This window comes from Lissotriton vulgaris, chromosome 9 (assembly GCF_964263255.1).
Source record: "Lissotriton vulgaris chromosome 9, aLisVul1.2, whole genome shotgun sequence".
Taxonomy (NCBI): Eukaryota; Metazoa; Chordata; class Amphibia; order Caudata; family Salamandridae; genus Lissotriton; species Lissotriton vulgaris.
The window spans coordinates 953,961,487-953,989,341 of NC_141697.1; the positions used below are offsets into that span (position 1 = coordinate 953,961,487).

Sequence of the window (27,855 nt, forward strand, 5' to 3'; positions counted from 1 at the left end):
ACTTCAAGCTTCTGACTCACACCTACAAAGCCCTCCACAACATCGGACCCACACACATCAACCACCCCCTGATGTTCCACTGACCCACCAGGGAGCTTCGCTCCACCTCCCTCGCCCAGGCACACATCCCCTGCATACGTCAAAGCCGCAACAGAGGTCGTTCTTTTACCTACCTCGCCACCAACTCCTGGAATGACCTGACCTCCTCCTCCACTTGCAAACCTCCCCTTCGCTCGCTGAGTTCAGGAAGGGGCTCAAGACTTGGCTCTTCAGCTAAGGCATTCAGTGTCCCACAGCCTGGATACCCCTGGTGACAGCCACAGTTTTCCTCATGGAATTTCCATCTTCTTGGAGCACCTAAAATCTGGAAAACAAAAAAAGTGTCCCAATGGGAAATCTGCAGACTTTGGAATTCTAATGAGGCTGGTAGCAGGAGTCACCGGTTGCATGGGAATTAATGGGCAGTTCATTAGAACGACCACTTTGCGTGGGGCAATTGAAAACTCCAACAGCATGTCAGTTTGGTGTAGGCGACATTTGAATTTTGCAGCGGTATCCTCTGTATCATATAAATAGGATTTTGTTAGCGGTATTTACATGTGTGTGGATAAAACCTGCCTGTGGGATTTTCATTTATTTTGCAAAATATTACATTTCCTCTGGCACTCTAGTAGTAACAAATAAAAATACAATCAACAACTTTTCCACCGCAAACACAAAACTGTTTTCATGATACGCCCATTATCTCTGATAAGTGCAAATTCTGCAAACAGAAAACTGTTACGTGATATGCAAGGTTGAAGTCTTATCAAAACCACCAACATATATCCATATTCTTCTCAAATTTGTGGGAGAGGTCTAAATTGTATCTCTGTATATTGGCCTTCATATCAGTCATCCGTGTAGTGATTCCTAGTTGCACTAACTTATAAATGGAGATAAAATTGAGAATAACTTTCTAGATTTAGAATAATAATATTGCAAACACTTTATCAATGATCCTTCATAAAATGTTTGTCCTGGCGCTAGTATGACTGTGAAGGTAGTGCATACAGCACAGCCATTCAAATAATATTTCAGTGTCTTTTTTAAGGCTATGAGGGATTTCTTAGGATACTTATTGTACATCCTGCATATTTTTATTTTGTCCTTCGAATAAACGATGATTTTGCTCCTTGGATTCATTCTTTAAATCTAGGGCTAGTGCTTCCTACCACGGTTATCCCTTTCATGTTCTTATTGTATCATGTAAGTAAATGCACACATATGTATATCATTATCTGTCATTTGGCCTTCCTCCTGGTCTGGAGTAGGAATCAGCAAATTGTTTTTTGTACATATATTATTTATGATGCTTTTTCATTTCCTACTCCACATATGAGCTTCATCTCTACTCATCTAATCCCTTTTGATAGAACTGAAACTTGGTTTGCGTTCGGAAAAATTTAATATTCGTTTCTGCCACCGTTACCTTCTTTTCCTACCTTTGTTTTTAATTTTTTGTTACTACTCTGAGCCAAGGGACTCACGATTCTAATAATAGATATCAATTTTACAAAGTATTTTTCCTGCTACAGGAAATGTGAAAAGTGGTTTCCACGGTCAGTATCTGCTTGGAAATGACTGATTGGTCTTTCTGTAATTGTGGGCCGTCCCATCATCTTGTACCACGTGGACAAATCTTCTGCCTCCTCACACACTCAACAATGTGAGTTTTGGGGACAATCACCAGGGTCCAACAAGTAAATATCATTCATGTTACGCGATCGTTCCAGAGCCTACCCATAGACACTCCCTAGCTGATGGAACATCCATAGGTCTTCTCCACCAGAAAACCCAACATTAACAGCATCTCGCGGTGATTTCATAATTTCACTGTGGAACCCAAACCCCTGGTAAAAGACACTGTGATACCACACTAAGAGAAAGCTAGGGAAAAATGGCTGGGGAACAATGCACGAGTCAAGCAAGGGATAAAGAAAGAAAGCTACCAATGGCTGCGAATCTGAAGATAGGGATTTTAGAGGTTGCACGCATGAGACGTGTCAGTGATGCTTGCTGGTCACAGTCAACCAAGACCAAAGAAAGTGGTATCTTTTGTGTCAATCCTTGGTGTGAGTTACCCCCAATCCAAAGTGCACATATCAGCTAGTAGAAAACATCTCTGTGCATTTGAGAGACTGGGAGAATATTAATTTGTATTGCAGGTTGCTACAAAGACAACAAGCCTCTAAGAGAATGATGACTGAATCCCGGAGACAAATAGTTTGAGCGCTAAGCCTGTGTTACAAGGCTGTCTCTCTTGCTAACACACACACACACATTCTTTCTTCTCTCCTGCTCCTCTTCTTTTAGGTTCTTTTTTGCTTTCCTTTTCTTTCTTTCACTGTGCTGTCTCTCTCTCATTCTGTCTGCCTATCTCGCTCTCTCACTGACTTTGTTTCTCTCATAACCTGGTGTTTCTCTTTCTTTGTCTCTGGTTCCCTGCCTCCCTCTATTTCTTTTTGTCTCTCTCTCTCTCTCTCTTTCTTTATTTGTCTCTCTCCCCCTCTTACTTTCTCTCACTTTCGTTTAGTAATCCTTTCTCCTGGCACAACCACTGAAAACCTTCACATTCGCCAGTAACATTCATTGGATATTCAGGCCAGTGCAAGGATTTTTGCATGCCACACACACTACTTTTAGGCGCAATCCAGCACCCTCTACTAATGATGCTTCAGGTGGCACTTAGTATTGCCTTGCTATAAAAGCTGCCTTACCTTTGGGTGACGTGCTCCGTACTATTGAGGGGTGTTGGCCAGTAATGCACAGGTCTTTTCGTCATCAATTGGAGAGATGGCTTTTTTGGCATCTTATGCGTCCTTGTGAAATCTGTGACTTGACTGACCCTTGTTGTAAAGTACATGGGCTTCCATCTGCTCATCTTGTTGTAAAAAAGAGAAAGATAAGTGGGAAGAAGAAATCCCAGATTTGGCTAGTCAGATGGCTAGTGTGGCTAACAGGCCCAGTCGCAAATCTTGGTGTATGAGTGAGTATGACTTGGCCCTGATTTAGGGTTCGGCAGATATCCCGTCCACCTTATTACAAGTGCTATAGAATAGTTGTGACCTTGGGTACGAAGTGCAGACCGGTTTACGCTTAAGTGATTTATCTTTCAGTCAATGAAATTAGGGGATTCTTTGGAATATTTTCCTGGTCATTGGGTCTTTGTGTCATATCTCCCTTCTTTCCTGATTCACCATCTTTTATAAATATCATCCTATAGTAGCACACCGGGTATCCAGCGAGAGGCCGTACGTAGCCAGTCATTTGTCAACAATAAATTATTGATTGGCATGTAGAGTTCAATACAATTACACTTTGTTGGTAACCTAGCAACTGTAATTAAGAAATTGATCCACTGTATGTCATCGAGGGGGTCTGTGCTTGGTAATCATATCATGTTTATATTTGTCTTTTGAAAAGCCAGCCCTGAAGGTTAATTTCCCAGTTACCAATACCGGATATGTTGCCTCTAAGTCGCGGATGTCGCATTCAGTCGACCCTCCTGGAGCGTCTCACTATCAATTTTAGACAAAAAGGACCAATGGATGGTTCAAGAGGAACCAGCTTTAAGAGTGCCACCCAGGGTAGAGGAAAAAACAACTTTCTTCACTCAGTCATCCCCCCTCGTCCCCTCATCAATCACCAATAACAGGCATCCCAGAATGCTGATTTGATTATATGTACTCCTAGGGTTTGAGATATATAAGGATCTTATTCACCAAATATCCTCTTTAATATTCTGGGGACATATAGATCAAGTCATATCGTTTTTATTGTATCGTTAATTAGAATCGTACAAAACACACAGACTTTACAATATTCATAATAAAACCATATTAAAAAGACAGGGGAGCCAGATGTATTTACACAATCTAACGATAATATGACTCATTCATTAAATATTCAACAACTCATTAATAGAGAAAAATTGATTACATTATTTTACTTTGCTGCCTCAAGCCTTCCAAGCGCCACATCCTGAATTTTACAAATGCGCCTATGTCAGTACGGTTTCCCCTCTTGGGCATGCAGCTATATTGCAAATCATTATTTTTCATTTATCTTATCCATCTTTCAGCAAGATGCGTTGTAGATATGGAAATGGAAGGCAAAGATGGGAAATATGGGCGCAATTATCTATGCAATATCCATACAAGCATTGACAAAACCAGCAGGTTTCACCTTTTGAACATACTGGATTTGACGATTGTTTTTGACGGTGTTGTACAGTGCCGGGACGTTATGCACTATCGTCAAAAACAAAACGCAATGCTATTCGCCTCATTAAAGGATGTAGCACAGAGAAGGAGAGAAAAAGTAGAAGAAATAAGAATATTTCTCCTCGTTGCGCCTCCCAAACGCCACCCTGCGTGGCATTAGAATCTGACGCATTCACAGGTTTACGATTCCTCATGAGTCTGGGATTGTTGCAGATTTTATGGATGTTGCGTAGGAACACCCACAGCAACAACCATAGAATGCCCCTTTCACGCAATGTTCTGCGTGAGATTGGCCATATATTTAGGTACATAGCGCCATCGGATCACCAAAAAAAGTGACTCTCTAGTGGCACAAAAGTGCTTTTAGGGCCTCGTAAATGAGACCCTACATGTTTTAGAGCAAAAGCGCAAATTTAAAAGATATGACTGCAGGAATTGCAAAGGTAATGGGGAGGGGGTGTTGGTGGTGGTAGGATGGGTAAAATTAATATACAGATGGCGGATGGCAAAGCTCAAGATGGAGAGAACACCACAGAAGCACACAATTGAGTGAGAGCAACACACAGTCCAAGATGAGGAGAGAAGCACATGGAAAAAGAGAGCAACATAAAGCAGTAGGGGAGAAAGAAGCACACATGGGAGATAGCAGCAAAACACATGCACTCTCATGGAGCGAAAGGAAAAAAGTAGTTCCGTAAAAGTTGGCAGAGAGATGCAAGTAAAGCAGCTATGCTCCAGGGGGGAAAGAAACACAAGATGGGAAGGGCAAGCCATCAAAAACGAAGCAAGCAAATGATAGTGACAATAATGCCAACCTACAGTAAGCAATGGGACAGCATTAAGCCCACTATAAGATCTTAGCAAGCTGATAATAGGTCTTTTGCAACCAGACAGCATGTGCTGTCTGGTAGCCTTAGCTTAAAAATTACAGTTACTATTTAGGGCAGGGAAAGTGCCCAATTAGATCCTGCTAAAGCCCTAACATACACATTTACTGGTTGTTATCATCCCCATTCTTTGGCTGAAGTAATCCTGTAGTTTCCCTTATTAACTAAGAACTTTTGATTTTACTAGAATTGTATCTAATGTACTAATTTATTGGATCTTTCAGCCAGCCCTTGTCGTTGATTAGTTAGTCTGTTGTTGTGTCATTCATATTTTTCTTCTACTGACTGCATCCTAGAGCATGAGGAAATAGGTCAGCACACTTTTGTCATTCGCTTACCTCACTGTGAGTGATAGCATTCTGCTCTTCCACAAGAAGCACATCCGCAGACAAAGTAGTTCCCATGAGTGCCAGAGATTGCTACGACAATCTGTGCTTTTTGACTCCCCAAAAATGTTTTGCTTTTCGCCATTTCGTTTTTGTATTGGAGAGAGCCTGAAAGCTCCCGCAGTCTTACGAAAACCATGACAATACAAAACAAAACAAAGGGCTTGAAGCCAATTCCAGACCAATTAGCTTTGCCAATGCTTGTTTATTTGTATAACCACATGAATCATCAGCAGAAGAGGTCAGTTTCAATAGTCATTTCAAATTACTTTCACTTATAATAATAAAAGACATGATTAACATGTTGTATCCATATCCAGCACCGCTAGATTCGGAGTCATAACCTATATGTATGGATAACTGTTTGGATGGAAGTTTCTGGGCTTAGGTGCTACAAATGTCAGGGCCCAATTGTGTTGTGGCACATTCCTTGTGAACGGCTTCACCCAAGAGCCTATGTAAGGGTAAGTATAGAGGAAAATTGAATAATAGTGCCCTCACGATTTGTCAACAAAAGTTCAAAAAGAAAATTCAAGCGTTCTTTTAAAGTTTCACGTGCGTGGTTTTTATTTTTTTGTCACATCTGCGGAAAAGGGTACAGACGACACGTGTTTCGCCCTAGTGGCCTATTGGCCGTTGGCTTTTTCAAGGCTGATAGGGTCGTGAAGGAAAGGAGAATATGAGGATATTTTACAGAGGGACAGTGTCCCAAAGTAGAGACAAGGAAGAGTATGGAAAGAGTCGTGGGGAAGCAAACTAAGAGATTTATCAACCGGGGTTATCCCAAAAAACTCCTGGAGAAGACAGCTAAGGATAGCGTAAAACTGTCAAGAGAAGACCTACTCAAACCTAGAGAGGCCGCTGAAAGCGACATACACAATAAGATCAGGTTGCTAACAGATTACCACAATGGACATCATCACATCAGAAAGACACTAAAGAGACACTGGTATCTCCTGACTAGTAACTCATCACTAACTGACCAAATGGAGGAATTCCCCCAAGTGGGCTTTCAGGAGAGCCAAGAATCTTAAACAAATTTTGTGCAAATCAGAATTCAAGGACAAAAGGACTAAACCAAAGATTAACTTCCTCTCCAAACCGTGTGGCTTCTACATCTGCCATGATTGCAATGTGTGCAACCTGGGAGCGAATAAACAAAAAGAATACCAACATGACTCACGTACCACCATCCGTATCACGGATTGGATCACCTGTACGTCGACGTATGTAATCTATGTATATTTCCTCTATACATAACCTATATGTAGTTAATTTCACAATGTTCTGATAGTCAATATGTTTGGCACAATATTTTAGGAGGTCTGTGTTTCTGCCCTTGATATTCTGACATGCGGAGAGCCCAAGTGTGGTTAAGTCACTTATTAGCACTGCTCAATGTTAGTCTGTAGTGCAACAAGTAACAACTTTAAGATATATGCATTTTAAACTTCCTGTCAAAAATGTATGTAATTAACACTTTCTGTAGTATATATTATGGTATTTCAGTTACATTTATTTCAACACATTGCTTTGGTATAATGCAGAGAAATGTTTGCATAGAAAAGAATAAATAACAATGTCCTGCGAAAAGGTATTAAATGATCATTTCTTTGAGCACCATTGCACCGTCACATTGCGGTTTCAAGCTGCTGATGTTTTTTAAGTGTGTTTGTGGCTTTGAGGATCTGTCCGCTGTTGATTATAACGTGTGGAAATTTGCTGTTTTCGCCCTTTAGGAATCAGAGCCTATGAGGAGCTGGGGATGAGGGCCTTCGGCCTCCCTGGAAAACTAGCGGCTGCAATTGCAATCACACTGCAGAATATTGGGGGTAAGAAACGTGCATTAACAGGAAAACACATTAGCAATATTGTTTAATATTGGTGTCAGTGGTAAATGCAGGCAAGATCAGAGTTAAGTGCACATCCATGGTGTATGATAGCACTGTCTGCCAGAGGGTGATTGCAGTCCTTCAGCAGTGGCATGGCACTTTTCTAAGGACACTTCACTGCTGGTGGGCAATGCTCTGGCATGGTCACACTGCTGGAGCCATGGACCCCTGAGAAGACACTGTTTGGAGAAGGAAGAAACCCCAAGGATTGGATGGGCTTGTTTGACTAATTCCCTACATTATATTTCTGGCTTTGTTTTTTGGGGAGTGATGTATGTAGACGGATTGGTGTCACTACAACGCATGCTTTTACATCGCATGCCTTTACAACGCGGTTTTTACCACGCAGTCCATTACAACGCATAATGCTTTTAGGCGCTGGATAGTGAATTATTTAATTTACTATTCCAACTCCAGTCCCCGTGGATAGCAGGGAAGGTGTTGGGTAGTAAATTAAATATATTCCCTATCCTAGAGCGCCCCCCAGCGCAATGCGTTGTAATGGTTTGCGTTGTAATGGTTGCGATGTAATGGTAGTGCGTTGTAAAAAATGCGTTGTAAGTGATGTTCCCCATGTAGACTGTTGGGTTGCCTGTAGTAGGTGAGGTTTACTGAGTGCATCAAACCCTCTCTTTTTCGTACAGCTATGTCCAGCTACCTCTACATTGTGAAGTCGGAGCTGCCTCTTGTCATCCAGACCTTCCTGAATCTGGAGGAGAAAACGTCGTAAGTATTTGCAAACATCTAAAGCCTATTCCCATATATGCACTTCACTGTTGCGTTCTTTAAAAAAAAACGTTCCATGTACCCTAATTTGGATGCTTCAATCTCTGCTACTTTACTCGAGTCCCCTTGCTACTGTCTCGGTAGTACACATACAGAGTCTGAAACCCTCTGAACATGCATAAAAAGAAACAAAGGGCCTCATTTATGAAAACTGTTGCATCGCTGCGTGAAAACAGCAATGCAACAGTTTTCACTGCTCCCTCCTTGCGACACGATGGATGGGTCTTATTTAATGTATGGCACTCTATGTCACAAGGAGTTACAGATACGCCAGTATTTCTGAAGTATCTGTAGGTGCAGTAATAATGCATTGCTGGAGTGTGTTGCAAAAGTGACACAACTCCAGCAGTGTGTTATTCCACATGGGCAAGTCCCATGTTAAATGTGCCTGTGTCAGTCTGATGCCTGCTTTGAGGCAGGTGTAACATTTTGAAACAGTGGCGTCCTAGAAGTGGTGCAGTGAAATCTTATAGATTACACTGTGCCACTTCTACAAGTCATTTTACGGGGGAACGACCGCCCCCCCTGCATATGTTACACCTGACGCAGGCATAATGTAGCGCAGGGCTTTACAAAGTGACACATCTGCTTACATGCGTCACTTTCTAAACAGGGCACAACACAAAAAGTGACGTCACAGCAGCGCAAAAGTGTCACAAGGCGTTACAAATAAGGCCCAAAGATTCACTCTGGAGAAGCCTAATAATCATTGGCTTCTATGGCAAGTAAATTTTGCAATTGAATCAATCTAAACAGAGTTTTAATTACTGTGAAAACAATGTAATAAGTGCTGTGAATATGATAAATGCCAATGGTGCAAAAGTGAACTGGTATCTTTAAAGAACAAGCATTTACAATGCAATGGTTTCGCCTTTGGAAAAGTTAGAGTTATTGGCATTGTATATGCCAAAATTTGTATTTATGTTTTTGTTTCGAAAACAGATAAGTAAATGGCATTGTCATTTACATTGCCATTACCTTTTTTTTTGCAGTCACTTGGCACTCTCTAGCACTCCCTAGTACTCTTTATGCACTCTGCATTTCTTATGCACTCTGCATTTCATATGCACTCCCTGTGCACTCTGCACTCCCTATGCAGCACTCTGTATGCACTCTGTACTCTATATGCACCCTGCACGCTCCACTTCCTATGCACTCCCTATGCACTCTGCACTTTTTATGCAGCACTCTGTATGCACTGTGCACTTTGTATGCACTCCACACTTCCTATGCACTCTGCACTCCCTATGCACTCTGCACTTATCATGCACTCCCTATGCACTCCCTATGCACTCTTCACTCCCTATGCAGCACTTTGCATAGAGAGTGCAGAGTGCATAGAGAGTGCAGAGTGCCTAAAGAGTGCAGAGTGCACTCCCTATGCACTCTGCACTGTCTATGCACTCTGCACTCCCTATGCACTCTGCACTCCCTATGCACTCTGTATGCATTCTGCATTACCTATGCACTGTGCACTGTCTATGCACTGTGCACTCTGCACTTCTTATGCACTCTGCACTCCCTATGCACTCTCTGCATTCCTTATGCACTCTGCACTTCCTATGCACTTTGCACTCTCTATACACTCTGCACTCCCTATGTACTCTCTCTGCACTTTGCACTGTCTATGCACTCCCTATGCACTCTGCATTACCTATGCACTCTCTATGCACTTTGCACTCCTTATGCACTCTGCACTCTCTCTGCACTCTTTATACATTCTGCACTTTTTATGCACTCTCTCTCTGCATTCTATGCACTCTGCACTCCTTATGCACTCTGCACTGTGTATGCACTCCCTATGCACTCTGCATTCCCTATGCACTCTGCACTTTGTATACATTCCCTATGCACTTTGTATGCACTTTTTATGCACTCTCTCTGGACTCTGCATTCCCTATGTACTCTGCACTGCCTATGCACTTTGCACCCTCTATGCACTCTGCACGCACTCTGCACTCTATGCACTCTGCACTCCCCCTGCTCTATGCACTCCCTACTCTGCACTCCCTTTGTTAAAGTTTGAGCTTTTGATAAATGGTGTTTTGTATCTTCATTGAATTATGTGTAAAACGTTGATGTGTTTTACTTTACACAGAAATCTGGAGTGCATTTATAATGCAATTATTTGCAGAGAGAGGGAAGGGATGAAAGAGGCCAGGAGTAAGAAAGCTCAAAAGGAAGCGAGTGCAGGATAGAGAGGGAGGGCAGGAGGGAAGGAATAGACGCAGGAGAGAGGGAGGGCATAAAGGAGTGTGAGGGCATGAGGGAAGGTAGGAAAGTGTGAGAAAGGCAGAAAGGAGAGGGCGGCAGGTAAGAGAGGGAGGGCGGAAAGGAGAAGGAGGGCTAGAGGAGGAGAGAGAGGGAGATGGAGGACAGGAAGGTGAAAGAAAGAGGTGGAAAATGGAAGGCAGTAGAGGCTAAGAAGGCAGAAGAGAGAGATAACAGAAGAGAGAAGGGCAGAGGTAATAGAGTGAGAGAAGGCAGAAGAGATAGGGAGGGCAGGAAAGAATAGAGCAGGAAGGAGGGCAGAAGCGAGAGAGTGTTGAAAGAAAAGATAAGGAGTGCGGGATAGAAAGTGAGGAGAAAATGTAGATGGAGAGTGAAAGGCAGGAGTGTGAGAGATGTAGAGGGAGGGTGAAAGGAAGTGAGATTGAAACAAAGGAGAGAGAAAAAAGAGATTGAGGACAATAAAGTGAAAGAGCAGAAGAGAGGTGGAAAGGGAGAGAGTGGGAGAGAGGGAAAGGGAGGGAGTGAGAAGGAAGGATGTAGGGCAAGAAAGAGAGAGGGTAGAAGGGAGAGAGGGGGCAGGTATTAGTGTAGTAATGTAGACAGAAAGAGGAAAAAAATGTGTGAAAAAGTTGACAGTGCCTCAGGAAAGCAACACCATTGGAGTGTGCAGATTTGTTCTCATCACATAAGGAACACCATTGGAGTTTGCAGATTTGTTGTCACCTGCACTCACTTTCTCATCATAAGCACTGGTCAACTTATAGCCTCTACACATGCCCTTTTAAACATGCACTATTTGCACTTGATCTCTCTGTACTTGCCCTGTATGGAAAACACCCTCTCTGCACACGCCCTCTTTACTCATGCCTTCTCTTCACTTGCCCTCTCTACACATGGACCTGTGCAGAGAGATCATATGGAGAGAGGCATGTGCAGAGAGGCCGTGTGTAGAGAGGCTGTGTGCAGTGATAGCGCATGTTGAGAGGGCATATGCAAAGAGGAGAGGACAGGATACAGAGGTAGTGCAGGAATAAGAAAGTGCAAGAAGTAGTGGGAGGGCAGAAAAGAGTGGGAGAGCAAGAGAGAGGGCAGAAATAAAAGGGAAGGGATGAAAGGGGCCAGGAGTAAGAAAGAAGAAAGGTCAAAAGGAAGCGAGGGCAGGATAGAGAGGGAGGGCAGGAAGGAAGGAATAGAGGCAGAAGAGAGAGAGAAAGGGCATAAAGGAGTGTGAGGGCATGAGGGAAGGTAGGAGGGTGTGAGAAAGGCAGAAAGGAGAGGGCAGCAGGTTAGAGGGAGTGCGGGAAGGAGAATGAGGAGAGAGATGGAGGACAAGAAGGTGAAAGAGAGCAGAAGAGAGAGGTGGAAAGGGAGGGCAGTAGAGACTAAGAAGGCAGAAGAGAGAGAGGGATAACAGTAGAGAGAAGGGCAGAGGTAATAGAGTGAGAGAAGGCAGAAGAGATAGGGAGGTCAGGAAAGAATAGAGCAGGAAGGAGGGCAGAAGCGAGAGAGTGTTGAAAGAAAAGATAAGGAGTGCGGGATAGAAAGTGTAGAGAAAATGTGGATGTAGATGGAGAGTGAAAGGCAGGAGTGTGAGAGATGTAGAGGGAGGGCGAAAGGAAGTGAGATTGAAACAAAGGAGAGAGATAAAAGAGATTGAGGACAGTAAAGTGAAAGAGATCAGAAGAGAGGTGGAAAGGGAGAGAGTGGGAGAGAGGGAACGGGAGGGAGTGAGAAGGAAGGATGTAGGGCAAGAAAGAGAGAGGGTAGAAGGGAGAGAGGGGGCAGGTATTAGTGTAGTAATGTAGACAGAAAGAGGAAAAAATGTGTGAAAAAGTTGACAGTGCCTCAGGAAAGCAACACCATAGCAGTTTGCAGATGTGTTCTCATCACATAAGGAACACCATTGGAGTTTGCAGATTTGTTGTCACCTGCACTCACTTTCTCATCATAAGCACTGGTCAACTTATAGCCTCTACACACGCCCTTTTAAACATGCACTATTTGCACTTGATCTCTCTGTACTTGCCCTGTCCGGAAAACACCCTCTCTGCACACGCCCTCTTTACTCATGCCTTCTCTTCACTTGCCCTCTCTACACATGGACCTGTGCAGAGAGATCATATGGAGAGAGGCATGTGCAGAGAGGCCGTGTGTAGAGAGGCTGTGTGCAGTGATAGCGCATGTTGAGAGGGCATATGCAAAGAGGAGAGGACAGGATACAGAGGTAGTGTAGGAATGAGAAAGTGTAAGAAGTAGTGGGAGGGCAGAAAAGAGTGGGAGAGCAAGAGAGAGGGCAGAAATAAAAGGGAAGGGATGAAAGAGGCCAGGAGTAAGAAAGAAGAAAGGTCAAAAGGACGCGAGGCGCCCAGCTCACCTCACCATACACAGGGGTCTCAGAGCACACACTCGCACGTTTATCTACGCCTGATGGGTCAAGTAAGGGCACACCCCATGATGGGGACTCGTTGGGTGGATTGCGTTCTGCTGACGTCACTCTCCGGGTTGCTGACCGCTCTCCAGCATTGCTTGCGTCACCTAGTCCCTGTGGCCTGCAGTCCGCTTAAGATGCGGCTCCAAGGTCAATTCACCAAAATGCCTGGGGTAGCGGAAGTGCCTTTACATTTCACTTGACCTTCACTTACACATACATATTTATACATATACAAACACACACTCTGCCTACTCATTTACACTCTTACATAAACACACTTAAAACTGCCAGCACGCACACAACATACATATATATAAAAGCATTTTTCCCCTTACCTCAGCTGCGAGGGAAAAGCATTCACCAGCTATAAATATGGGGTCGTTGGAGCCCCCCTCTGGGGCTCGACGTCCTGAAAAATGGCCCCTCTGAGCCTCAACAGGCTCTCTTCAGCGTTGGGGCGACCCACTGCCATCCGGGGCCGCCCTGACTCTCCATTTACTTCACCAAATGCCCCCCTGAGCCTCTCAGGGCTCTAAATACAAAAAAATGGGGCGGGGAGCCTCTCCGGGCTCTGTGCACGTTGGGGCGACCCACTGCCAACCGGGGCCGCCCTTGAAGCCCTTGTGGCTTCACACACCCAAGGAACGCGAGCTCGCGCTACTGCGGGGGAGGGGCGGACACCGGCAATGTGTCCCGGCGCCCCTCCCTTTCGTCGGCTCACTCACCGGCCGGCGGCTCTCTCTTCACTCGGGGCTCTCCCTCCAGTCGGGGAGCCTCACGGGGGGGGGCAGGCACCGGCAATGTGCTTCGCGCCCCCTCCGCTCGCTTCTGAAGGCCGCTCCTCTCGCTGCAGGGCTCCCTCCGCTCACGGGGGCCCTGCAGTCCAGCTGCCATCACTCTTCCTCCTCTTCTCCCCGGACCCGGCGGTGATTACCCGGCACTTCGAAGATTCCCTCGGCGAGGACGGGGTCGAACGGCTGACTCGGCTTCCGGATCCTCGCTGGGGCCGCTCCACTGCTGCGGCCCAATCCGGTCGCGGCTCCTGCGTCGAGCCTCCATACACGCCCAGCTTCTGCGGGCAAGGCATCGAATCAGAGCGCGGCTCTCGGGACAGGCCTACTGCAAACGGCCAATCAGAGCGCGCCTCCTGTCAACAGAGGACCAATCAGGTCGCGGCCCCTTCGTTTCTCTCGCTTCAGCTTCTGATCACTTTCAGGCCCCCGGGCCGCAGCGGTGAGAACACGGGGCAATGCCGGGTGGGCACCGGCTCTTCAGTTAGTTAACAATCGAGGTGGCCACTCGATCGGGCCATAACAGGACAGCGAGGAGGGGGGAGGGGGGACGGCGGGAGGAGGGACACAAGGCAGGACAGCAGCAACGGGACAGGCCTACTGCAAACGGCCAATCAGAGCGCGCCTTCTGTCAACAGAGGACCAATCAGGTCGCGGCCCCTTCGTTTCTCTCGCTTCAGCTTCTGATCACTTTCAGGCCCCGGGCCGCAGCGGTGAGAACACGGGGCAATGCCGGGTGGGCACCGGCTCTTCAGTTAGTTAACAATCGAGGTGGCCACTCGATCGGGCCATAACAGGACAGCGAGGAGGGGGGAGGGGGGATGGCGGGAGGAGGGACACAAGGCAGGACAGCAGCAAGCACGGCCCGGCCGGACCAGATTCGGGGGCGTTCCCGGCTTTTGGCTGACGTAGCATGACGTAGCCAAAAGCCAAAGATTCTCGGGAACGCCCCCGAATCTGGTCCGGCCATGACGGACGCCTCTCTGTTCCAATGGCTAGCCTCCATTTATGGAGCTAGCCAATGAAATAGAGGGGCGTATTCAAGGCACCCTTACTAGAAACTACAGATTTCTCTGGAGGCGGAGCTTACGCTCCGTTCCCCAGCGAAACCTAAAAATAACATTCCAAGGGCATTGTTGACAATGTAGTGCAATTATTCACTTCAAAAGACTCATGAGTTGAGTACAAAACACCATAAAGAATTAGTAGTTAAAAAGCTCAATTGTCAACATTTCGACCCATCCATCAGTTCATGTACGGGTCTTCATCAAGACAAAGGGAGAGCAGCCTTCCATAACTGATAGTCTTACATTCGCAATGTGAAGCTGAACCCGACCCTCACCTGAGATGCTACTTGGTTTTGTGCCTTTCATGGAGGTGGTCAAAACCCTTTGTGGAATTTGACTGCGCTCATAGCAATATGTCTTCCACAGACGGTGTTCCATTATATGGGCTTTGCATTAAAGCACAATGCACATCCATGCTTGAGCACTACTATGTGAAATTATAATGGGTCCTCGATAAGCTTCCCCCTGTTACAATTGGAGAAATTCTTTATACCTTTGAGAGTAAAGCCTTTCTCTCTTCATAGAAATTGAACAGACTCCTCCACGAGGAGCCTGTAGTTCTCTCTGGTTAGAATCGCCAGGTTTAGAGCTCTACACCAGACTTGTCAGGCCCCGGTCCACAAAGCCCGCCTTCATCATCCACTATCAAAGAGGTTGTTGACCAGGTCACATTTACTAAACACTCACGCTGATCATTGCTGTTTTGGGCACACCTGAAAAATCCATCTCCTGTTCCTGGGGAAATTCATGCAGCTCTAACTATGGCCCTAAGCCCCAACCTGTGGTATCCCAACGTGTTCAGCCCACCTACTTCTGCCTATGGAACATATCCTTGACCTATCCTATGTGTTTGCAGATAAATAAAATAAACATACTTACTTACAATGCGTTTGGTGTTCTATGCGTGGCAGCTATGCAAGCGCTCCTCAAGTCCAGTCTCTTATACCCCTTGTATTTCACCTTGTCGTCTGCACACAGCTCTTCCTGTGCAGCGCAAGCCATACCTTTAGCGTCCCGGCTGTTTCGTTACTGAGCGTCCACTCGCGTCTGCTGTCCATCTCAATCCACTTCCTGAGGAACTCTTTCAGTTCTCATATTATAGGTTACCTGCCAATGGACAACATTTCTGACCTGCAACACCTCTTGCTATTCTAGTCATGTCTCCCCTAAAATAGCTGTCAAAGCCCCTTAATCTAGGTGGGCAACACTTTCTCAATACCAGTTTTACCCAATCACATCTGCTCTGCCAGGGCACCCCAATATTAATCTCTAACTTCTCCACTCGTCCCCCTGCCTCCTGCCCCACATATGGGAAATGTAATGACTATTATTATTGACGTCTTTTTCTCCCGCACCTACTGAGGGCGCATGATGACGCTGGAGTTGTATTGTTTATTCTTATATTTTCTATTTTTATGTTCGTGGACTGATCGTGGCAGGTTGACCCCTCGGCGGTCTCCTATTCCTGTGTATCATATTCATATATGTCAGAAAAACACGTAGCCTATGCTCCTCTGAAAAATTCAACAAACAAATGTATATATACACACATATATATATACATACATATATATAGCCGTTGACAATGTGAGGCATGAGAGCGAGGGAAATGAACTCTGTTTCCGAGGACAAATTTCAGTGCCATGGCTTCAAATCAAGTCAGCGAACATTGCTACTCAGCTGCACGTTGGGACAATTAGTGCAAGCGAGTAAACGGACCACCGACCAGTAAGTGTGGAACAATGCCTGCTGGGTAACGTAGTTCTATGAAAAGGAACTCTGGTGCAATCCGTGCCATGTTTTGCAGACACCGTCAACACTACTTCAGTGGTTGAGTTAGAGACAGAAGCTAATGGCACCAGTGGAACTATGTCGACACAAGGCATCAGAAGAAGGTAGTAACCGAAACGCGTCATGCAAATGTGTTGAATAAATGGAATTCAAACGTACCTTTGTGCCGCCTCTTCTACTTCCTACGAAGGAGAATGCTGTGGAATATATATATATATATATATATATATATATATATATATATATATATATATATATATATATATATATACATATATATATATACATATATATATACATATATAAAGAAAGAGTTGCCTCGGAATGAAGGAACCACACCCGTCGAGTTGTCACCATTTTAATCTCGGGATTGCACAAGCATTGCACCAGCAACATCGGTAAATGTGCCATACGCGTTTCGAGCGGAATGCTCTTGTTCACTGGCGTACCGGAGGCATGGCAGCATGGAGTAAGTGCACTGCATCAAGGTTTAAATGTTCAATCCCAGTGGGCGTGTCAGCTAGTGCACCCTGGGCGTTGCAGTCCACTTAAAATACTTTCCCCAATGGGCGCCACCATACCACAACAAAGTTTTTTTGCCCAAGTGGGATATTGAAAAGTAGCTTGGTTTCATTCTCGGCATTATTCCATCCCCAGATTGGCCTCGAAGCTCTGCAGGCGTCCAGATATTCACGACCCTGTAGACCCGCTATGATAGGCAGTGGGGCTCCTTCGCGGCTCGGGCAGCCGCTAGTATACAAAGAAAGAGTTGCCTCGGAATGAAGGAACCACACCCGTCGAGTTGTCACCATTTTAATCTCGGGATTGCACAAGCATTACACCAGCACTTCAACATCGGTAAATGTGCCATACGCGTTTCGAGCGGAATGCTCTTGTTCACTGGCGTACCGGAGGCATGGCAGCATGGAGTAAGTGCACTGCATCAAGGTTTAAATGTTCAATCCCATAACATATATACACATATATATTATATTTTTTTATTTTTTTTATCTCACTTCCTATATTACAACACATAGACCTGGCTACACAGCAACAGTAAGCTTTCAGAAGTAAATGGTTGCCTCCTGACTGACTGGACTGCACACGATTTTTCTGTGCCTTACGTCTCCATTTCAGACTCTAATTCAGACCACGTCCCCTCCTTTCCCTCTGATGTCCCCAAGGCTCACTTCAAACTGTAGGGACTTTGTCCGACATCCAGGCGAGCGCGTTGACATTGGCTGCAAGGTCTGCTGTGGCCTGGATTTCAGCACAGCTCACACCCTCTTTAATTCCTCTTCAACAACCCCCACGAAAGCAGAAAAAAACTACACAGTGGACCCTCGGGAGATGGCTTCAGTCGTGTACGTGAGATGTTGCAGGTAGCCTGGGCTGGGAGACGACATGCCTCTCGGGGATTATCAGTAACGAGGAAATAGCTGTCACCAACAACTCATGCATGGGGAGCAGAACAACACATCAGACATGCCATTTGATTATACTTTCCTGCATTGCACACTTGGTGCCAAGCACTCTGGGCACTACAGTGACAGAACAGCCCCTAAAATAAATGTTGCTGGACCAGGTAGCTCTGAGTAACACTTACAGGTTTTACGACCATTCATGGCCATTTACTGCTTCAATGAGTTGGTAAAATCATGCAAGATAGTTGCATTTTTCTTTTTGGAAAAAAATTCTAAAATGAAAGGTAATGTTACTGTCTCTTGCAGCAACAATGGCATCTTCCTTCCAGATCCCTGTTTACAAAATTCTGGGGTTTTCTTCTCACTTCCCACCAGGCCTCTGAAATCCATAAGTCTAAGCCTGAAGCCCAGCAAATTTCACTGCAGATGTCACCTTCCTGTTTCAAATTTTTGGTCAAATCATGCACAATAGCTTTTCAGTTTGTTAGAAGCAGCTAAAATTAAAGAACATATTACTGCCTTGGAAAGCAGCCATAGCATCTTACCGCCAGACCCAATTAAAAGAATTCTAGGACTTCCTTCTGACTTCATAGTAGACAGTACTTTGGATTTCATGAGTCTACACTAAGCAGTTCCATCGACTAATTACATTTCTCATTGCCAATGACATTCCAAATCTGCAAAGTGATTCTCCTGCAGAAAGCACGGATTTTATAGTTTTCAGCAGGATTCATAGTTCGTTGCAGACTTGGAACATTTTGCAATTTTTCAACAGAATTATGACATTTTGAAAACTACCGACACATATTTTTTTCTGCTCAAAACATTGCATATAGAGGAGACTGAGACCTAGGAGGTGTAGACTTCAGTGCCAGCTATTAAAATAGAGTTGAGAATCTGCAGGCAGCGGCTGAGGTAACATGTGGTGATGAACTCACTGAGGCAAAGTGATGAGGCGCTTCTGTTTACTTATAAGCACAATGCAACCAGAGGCGGTGGTCTGTAGGCTAGCTGGCTCCCAAATGACTTGCAGAATTTTCACTCAGGATCAGAGCATAGCAGGAATGTAGAACAAGCATTGGCAAATCCAAAAGGCCTTGCCTAATGGCTTTTGCTAATGTCTTTTAGTCAGCCATGTTGTACACCATTATGGCTGCTGTTCAGTGTGACTAAAGGTTAATGTAGAGGAGAGTGCCATGGAGTGTCACAGAGAGGAATAGCATAGTGTCTCATAGAGTGAAGTGGCCTAGAGTGTTGTGGAGTGGAGTAGAATGAAGTGTTGTGGAGTGGGGTGGAGTGGAGTGGTGTTGAGTGGAGTAGGGGAGAGTGGAATGGAGTGACATAGAGTGTCGTAAAGTGGAGTATTGCCATAGAGTGGAGTGTTGTGGAATAGATTGGAGTGTCATAGAGTAGAATGTTGTGGAATAAAGTGAAGTTGAGTCTTGTTGAGTGGAGTGTTGCAGACATTCCAACTCACATGGTGCCACAGAGTGTCACATGATATCACCTCCCATCACACGGTCACATGCTGAGGAACCGATATCACACAGTGAGCAAACAATTTGCTGGAAATGGCTGCAGCTAGCTTGTTTCTAGCTAATTATTTGGAGGATCTGCTTACCCAATGTCTGTTACGAGGTGTGAAACCTCCCCAGGACATCATCGGCAAAATCAAAAGCTTTGTAGTGTTGGCTGGCTTGAATGGTGGTGGGAGGGGCATTGTTGGAGGTGCATGTAAAAGTGTCTCAGGCTATGCTCGGCACTTAGTCCTCCTCAGTCCTCCTTCAAGGCCCAACCTCCTCCTCACACAATGTATACTTTTCACAAGTGTTCAGGTCTGGTATTGTCAGTAGAGTGTTGTGGAGTAGAGTGGAGTGGAGTGTCATTGAGTTGAGTGGAGTAGAGTAGCGTAGAGTAGAGTGGTGTAGAGTAGAATGGTTTAGAGTGTAGGGGCATAGAGTGTAGTAGAGTGTTGTATGTTGGAGTAAAGTGGAGTAGTGTGTCATAGAATAGAATAGAGTGGAGTGGAGAAAGGTGGCTTGGAGTGGCATAGAGGAAGTTATGTAGAGTGGTGTGGTGTAGAGTATTGTAGTATGTAGCTCTATAAAGTGGAGCAGATAAAGTGGAGCAGAGTGTCATGGAGTGACGTAAAGTAAAGTGGAGTGGAGTAGAACGGCCTAGATTGGTGTAGAGTAGAGTGGTGTACAGTAAAGGAGAGAATCACAGTGGAGTGACATAAGTGGATGGGTATAGAGTGGAGTGTTGTTGAGTGATGCAGCATAACATTTAGTAAAATGTTGTAGAGTGGAATAAAGTGTTATAGAGTGGAATAGAGTGGAGCGGCATAGAGTGGAGTGCTGTGAACTACAGTAGAGTGGAGTAGTGTATCGTATAGTGGAGTAAAGTGTCTTAGAGTGAAGGGGCATAGCGTTGAATGCCGAACAGTGTGAAGTAAAGGGGTATGGAGTGTAGTAGAGTTGAGTGGCATAGTGTTGTAGAGTGAAGTATTGTAGAGCGACCTAGAGTGAAGTGGTGTAGAGAGTCATGGAGTGGCGTAGAAAGCAGTAGAATTGAGTGGTGTAGCATGTCGTAGAGTGGCATGGCATAGAGTGTCATCGATTGACCTGGCATAGACTGTAATAGAGTGTCGTGGAGTGGCCTAAAGTGTCGTAGAGTGAAGTGGCATAGAGTTCCGTAAAGTAGTGTGGCATAAAGTGGAGTAGAATGTCGTAAAGCGGAGTGGCATAGAGTGGAGTAGAGTGTCATAGAATGGAGGAGAGTGGAATGGAGTAGAGTGTCATAGAGTGGGGTGTTGTAGAGTGGAGTAGTGTTGTAGAGTGGAGTGGAGTTAAGTGGAGTAGATTGGAATCGAGTAGATTGTCATAGAGTGGAGTATCGAGGAGTGGAGTGTCATAGAGTTGAGCGCAGTGGAGTGGTGTAGCATGAAGTGGTGTATAGCAGAGTGGTGTAGAGTGCCTTAGAGTGATGTAGAGTAGAGTGGTATGGAGTGCCAAAGACTGGCATGGAGTAGAGTTGTGTGACATAGAGTGGTGTGGTTAAAGTGTCATCGAGTAGAGTGGAGTGGCATAGAGTGGAGGGCCAGAGAGTGGAGTGGCATTGAGTGAAGTGGAGCAAAGTAGAGTGGCAGAGAGTGGTGTAGAGTGGAGTGGAGTGGTGTAGATTGGCATAGAGTGGAGTAGAGTTTCAGAGAGTGGAATGGTGTAGGGTTGAGTATGCATGGTGTGGTAGCACACTGCAATTACAGGCAACACATTTTCAATTGAAATGACCATTGCATCAGCACAGACATACAGTTTTACTAGTAACATTTTACAGCACACAAATAATAATGCTGCAATTAGGGACAGCACATTTCCAATTGAAATGACCATTACATTTGAACAGATATACAGTTTTACTGGTACAATTATACAATAGTGTGTGGAAATGGCATCACAAGTCTATTGATTTGTTTTGATAATATTAAAATATTTGTTTCCACCACACTTCAGAAGTACCAACAAATGTGCTTCAATCGTGCTTTCCAAATTCATATATTCTGAAATACGTGCACGGTTCATTTACAGACGTTTACATTTTGTTATGTTCTAGTAAAGCTTTCTTTTCACCCCCCCCCCCCCCGATTATTGTCACATAAATCCTCTCACTTTGCAGTCAGTGAAAGAAAAGTGACCACCAAGCTCCCTTGGAAGACAGAGCCTGTCATTTGGCCTTTGTCTTTGAATGCACAGCAAATGTGACAAGATAAGAACAAAATGAAGAGGCCTGTTCACTGAAAGCAAACACTTGTGGGAAAATACAATAGGTGAGTCAGAGAGGTGGTAAACAGTCTATGTTGCACAGGAGGGGCAAATACATGCTGGACAGCCTGAACAAATAAAGCCAGCAAATAGGTAGCAAGCAAATGAGAGTTACAAACCACAAAGCCAATGATAGGCAGTGGGGAATGCGTTAATAGGTCAGGTTTCAGATTCTCGCCAAGAAGTCTTGAGCAACCAGACTGCTTCGCTGACTGATGGCTTTCGACCTAAAATAGGACCCACACAGTGTACCATTGATCATTAAGGATACACCATGCTCAGTGTTCGAAGCACCTCAGCCTCATTCAGGTTGAGCAGAGAAGAGGACAGTTGCAGATTGTGTAGTAAGAGCGGTGGGTGGTGGTGCAGGCTGGGGAGAGAGCCGACAGACAATGTAGAGGGGAAATATAAATTAAAGAAAATAAAACCACTTACCTTGTGCTCGCCGCATCGCCAAATTGGCAATACGGGGAGTGCAAGGTAAGTGATTTTCATATTTTTCCCCTCGTCGTCTTTCGACTCTCGCCTACCCCCCACCCTGCCCCTCCTACCAGTTCTCTTACCTGCACTGGCCACAACTGGAAGATGACACCTGCATAAGAAGTCATTTTAGGGAAGTCAGCCAACCCACTTAGTAGTTCCTGTCCAATATAACAATCCAGTAAGAGCATGTGTGCTTGTATAAGTACAAACATGTACCCCCAAGCACATGGGCGCATATTTGCCGCACCCATCTGTAATACGACACCCTTTCAAGTCCTCTGCTGGAAATATCGCCTTACTTTGCATTGAATGCTTGCCCACACTTTCCTTTGGTCAGCATCGTCGTGTCATTTTTCACCAAAGAGACCCCCTAGCTGTTGTACCATGCTTTACCCCAGACCTGCCAACCAAGTAATTCTTTCTACTGTGTGAGTCTACAGGGAAAAAGAGGCGTCATGGTGGATCACCTGCGACGCCTAAGTGGTCACAGCTCCTGTCCAGGAACCAATAACTTGCTCCTGTGTCCTGGGAAGGTTTTGATTGGAGGCCAGCTGTGCGCTGCACTCACGATTGTGTCCTGGAAAGGTTTTGATTGAGGCCAGCTTAGTAGAGCATTCGTACCTGAGCTGTGAATCTATTGTGTGCAAGGGATTCCAGCTCACTGTATGAATGAGCCTTTTCACCCTGTGGCCATTTAATGAGGCATGAAACCAGAGTGTCACACGGCGACTCCATGTTTATTGGCAGTTCTTTGACATGGCAGCCAAACTTATTTTTGATAAAGTGCTCAAAGCCCTGTAGAAAACCTCTACATGAGTAGTGGGCCCCTTTAGATGCTCTCACTGACCCCACCAAAACCGTCGCTCTTTTGGGAAATAAGACAGGGCGTGTGGTCAGTATGTTACTAAATGCTTACTTTCACGTTCACTCATCTGTAGGCTTCTCAAGAAGGTCCCTAGTGAGGGAAATCTTAAGGGGTTTAGGGGCCCTGGGCCAAACATATTTTGGAGGCCCTTGTTCAGAACATCTTTTAAGTTATTATCCAATTTCAGCTCTTTCATGTGAACACACAGGGACACTGGCCACTAACAAAAAATGTAGACCTATTTTTCGACAATTAAGGGGTACAAATCACACACCTCCAAGACGAAGTTCCCCGTGTGAATTCCTGGTTAAGGAATAAGGACTACAATTCCCACGAAAAAATTGAATACCAAGAACTACAAAGAGAGTTTGCCAAACATAGGAGACAGATTTGAACATCAGTAAACTTAAAAAGGCTTTTTTATTAATGGAATTTGTTTAAGATAAAATGGGATGAATTGCAGCCTTCTCAGGATCATTTAATGCTATCTGTAAGTATTTATTTTTTCAACTTTTGTACGCTCTGTAAAGTTTTATGTAGAGTTTTTGGCATCAGTACAACTGTTACAGGGCCTGACCTTAGAAAACTCAGGACAGATTTACTAAGAGTCTTGATGTAACGCAGAGCAGTAAGTGAAGTTTCTTTGCTGCATTGCATGAATTGGGGATAGCTGAACCCCGGACCTATAAAGAATTGGCCCAGTTCTGCTCTCTCCATGTGATGGTGCATGTGGTGCAGCCATGCCCCAGTGCAGGCACCCTTGCACTATGATGGGATGCCTGTGATTTTGTCATAAGTGAGGTACTGTTTCGATCTAAACTAAACTTGTGTATGGCTGTTGCATGTCTTTAGAAAGCATAGGCACAACATTTCTCTACAAACGTTCTGTGAGGACCAACCACACATCACACTTGCTAAAAATAAATTAAAAGAACATGGTATTTAAAACAATCTATGTTTAAATATCATGCAGTACCTGCAGGACGGTCTGCATAACCCACCTGGCTCTGGCAGGCAGTTGAGAACGCTATCAGGGAACCCCCTGAAAGGCGGGGACCCCTGGGACATTGCCCACACTGCCCATGCCTTAAAAAGTCTCTGGCCCCAGGAATATGAAGTTGATTAGTTCACGCTTTCGAAAGACGTGCAGTGGGAGAGAAGAGAGGGGAGTAAAAATAGCGACCAATGAATGGGGAAGGGCAGCGACATGGAAAAATACAGCAGACCTTGGCAGGCTTCAATGCAGAGGGCGGGCACATTCAGCTGACTTACTCGACTGACATATACTATCCAACCCACCAGGCCCAGCCCCTGTCAGTGCTATCTGACACCAGTTATTTCTGCCCTATAGAATTCCCTTTAAGACCCCATGTGCTCAGGTCTTCAATATAGAACTGCAGCATTAGGACTAGTAAAGTGAGCTGTCTCTGGGCAGCATTGCCCTGTCAGTGTCAAAGTCAAAAATCTCACTGTATTCTATTTAACACAGTAAATCATGAAAGCAAATACAAATACAAGGTTCATAAAAAGACTGTAAAAACAAACAATACATCTGAATTCATTAGGTGGAATGAAACACACCTGCTGAAAACCAAGATACATAATAACATACTGTATAATTATTTGAAAACTGAAGGTGCAATAAAGCAGGCCATACTTGTTTAAAATACAGTGGCAGAAGATGGGGGAGCATAAACGTATGATGCAGGTTTGCAAGTTTAGGGCATATAGGAACAATGTGTAAAGTGTCTAGTGCAGCAGTCATATCACATGTGCAAATAACAGGTTTTGAAGGTTTGTGCCAACCAACTAACCGGTTTGGGACCATGTTAAAACGGAAAAAAGGTAAAAGATGTCTATGCAAAACAGTCATATCTAGCGTTAAATACAATTCAATTCTGGCATGGGTTTTGACCATTCCATAATTTCTGCACCAATTTTTAAACCAAGACAGTTCCGCCCTTTTTCTCTGCACATGGGCACCAAATGCCTCCTTTACCAACTAGACATCAGCTTTAGAATTGTTTCCGGGCTAGGAAACAGCTCGGGTCTGCCGAGGTTACCCAGGGTACCTTTAACATAATGGAACTGGGGAATTTGTAGGCTGTAATCCAGTCCCAGACAATCTGACACAATCATTGTAATAAGTTCTAACTCCTTTTTTAATCAACAAGATAACCACAAGATGACAGGGCAAACTTGTATATAATCAGAGATAAACCCTATGTTCAATTCATCATGCACGATCTCAGCGGGCACAGATTCCGGTATCCTCAAAATTGTTCTTAAGAATTTGCTGTCGGCAACTTGGATGGGACAACAAGCCTTATAGCCCCAAATTTCCAAACCAAAAGCCACGGTTAGGACACATTTAGCTTTATAGAGATTCGCTATCGACTTAACGTGAGGGCGGCAAAGCCACTCGAGAAGGCATCACTACTATGTGCGACCCTATTAAAGGACTGCACATGAGCACTCAAGAGAGGTTTCCAATTTAACTTGTGGCCAATCCTAATCCCTAAATAGGTGAATTTATCTATTGCGAATAGGCTGAACCAAGATTGAAAGGATTTTGGTCTTAAGATTCTTCGGCCCCAACATCGTTGTATACGTTTTATACAGGTTTGTTATTAGGCCCAACATGCCCTAAAGTTGACAAAACAATCAATCAAACATTGCAAGCCATGAGCTGTATGCTCTATGAGAACAGTATCATCAGTTCTGGCATGTGTGAGCAGCATCTCTTTGCCTTATCTGTTTGAGCAGCATCTCTGGAAGGCTGGCAGACTGAGCCGCATGTATGCACCACTTTGCCATACAATCGGAGCCATTCTTTTGGTATTTGACTTACCTGCAAAGGAATACTGAATGGGCAGCATGTCTCCTGGCACCGTATTTAAAATTCGTATTTTTTCTCTATGATAAATTTCATGACAATATTTTCACTCAGCCACAACAGAAGGGCAGATCCCATCTTTGACACCTATATTTAGACTTCTGTGCACCTGCTGGTTCTGCTAGTCATACCATTTTCTGAAGGGCATATATGTGTATTTATTGATGCAGAGGAATAGTTTTCCCTGGGAGTGTGGTTGGCCTTGAAATGTTGGATTATTTCATGAACTCCTGTCAGGTTCCCCTCTGAAATATATGTTTTTTAGCCAATATATAGGGAAATGTTTGCACTAAAATGCACCATTTAGTTATGTATATTCATAAGTGTGTGTGTGTGTGTGTGTGCGTGTGCGTGTGTGTGTGTGTGTGTGTGTGTTTTGTCTGACAAAGAAAAAAATACCTTTTATCAGATTTTCTGTGCATTTGTACACTGAACCTTTGGTCTGGTATCAAAAGCATTTATTTAGATTTGATTTTAGTTGCCTGGTCCAGGCCCGATCTCACCTGTTGGTTGGTTTGCAGGGACTGGTATATGAACGGGAACTACCTAGTTGTCATGGTGTCTGTCGCCGTCATACTGCCGCTTGCCTTAATGAAGCAGCTGGGTGAGTATTACTTCAGTGACTCTGAATATAAAGTGGTGGTGTAAGAGAAGAGTCATAAAGAGTTTTAACCTCTCCAATATGGACAAAATCCAAAGTAAAATAAAGTCTAAGTTTCGCTTGTGCACCTCCGAATAAAGCTAACATAAGTCTGCAGAGCACTATTCACAAGAGACAAATTGCCTTCTATTAGAATTGCATGTTTGCTGCTGGAATGTGATAGTACATTTTTGACGCTTAGAAGCCAAATCTGATCTTGTGTAAATGTGCCTTCAATATTTTTAATGGTTTGAAGCAAAGAGAGATGAGCACATTGTTTATTATTCGGTATGTATCATAAATTACTTTGTATAAGAATTAATAATACATTTATATGTCTGCTGAGAAGCGAGGCTTAGGGCTCCATTAGGATGACGGGCGGACTATGCCCGCCCGTCATCCCATCGTAAATCGGGACCGCCCGCCATATGGGCGGGGGTCCCGGGGGTGCCATTAGGATGTGCCCGCCACAGTGGCGGGCACATCCTCTATTTTCAGCATTGTGGCGGGTGGTGCTCTCTGCACCGCCCGCCACAATGCTGAAAATGCACTTTAACATTGTCATGTGCAAAGCGGCAGGCACCGCGCGGTGCCTGCCGCCTTGCAAATGACAATGAAGGGGGGTACCAGGTACCCCCCCACGTGCACCCCCACCTGTACTTCACTCTGGGGGCACGCAGGGGGCCCCCAGAGCGAAGACTGCATACCTTTCCGTGGCGGCATCCATGGCGGTGGCGATCCGCCCGACATCCTAATGGAGCCCTTAGTATTCATCATCTTTCCACCTCGCTGAAGAGGACATTATAGAAAATTGAAAGGTTTTCATAGTCACTGGAGTGGTCCACGGACATTATTAGCTGCAGGGAAGTCCTGTTCTTCAGTAGGTTTCTAAGGCAATTACCATGTGCCCATACCTGGTTTGAAAGCAATGGATAAGAGCCCTTAGATTGTCAATCACAGGGTGTCAGAACCCCTTTCAGAGGGCCTTTGGGCACGCAGGAGCAACCGGGCCTAAAGGTGGAGGTTCTCCCAGGTCCGACCTACTATGAATCCTGAGCAACTGGGCCAAGTACCCTTTCTACCCTTGACTGTCAGTGGTAGCTGTGGTCGAGCAGTCAAGGCTCCAAACAGTAGAAAGAATAAATCAATGTCCAGTCAAATATTTGCTTTTATAAGAAAACAAACTATTTACTTTTAA

The 27,855-nt window shown here is 44.8% G+C and overlaps 1 protein-coding gene across 2 annotated transcripts in view; it reads left to right on the top strand.

The window, feature by feature from the left end:
- SLC38A3 (solute carrier family 38 member 3) overlaps positions 1 to 27,855 on the top strand; it is a 297,440-nt gene that overhangs the window by 206,400 nt on the left and 63,185 nt on the right. For both annotated transcript variants that reach the window (XR_015300053.1, XM_086938804.1), the window contains 3 exons: positions 7,278 to 7,370; positions 8,075 to 8,156; positions 26,539 to 26,621. Coding sequence is in view for 1 of the 2 variants with exons in the window: in XM_086938804.1 (XP_086794930.1) it covers positions 7,278 to 7,370; positions 8,075 to 8,156; positions 26,539 to 26,621 (258 nt within the window). In the remaining variant the exon portion in view is untranslated. The remainder of the gene's footprint in view (positions 1 to 7,277; positions 7,371 to 8,074; positions 8,157 to 26,538; positions 26,622 to 27,855) is intronic.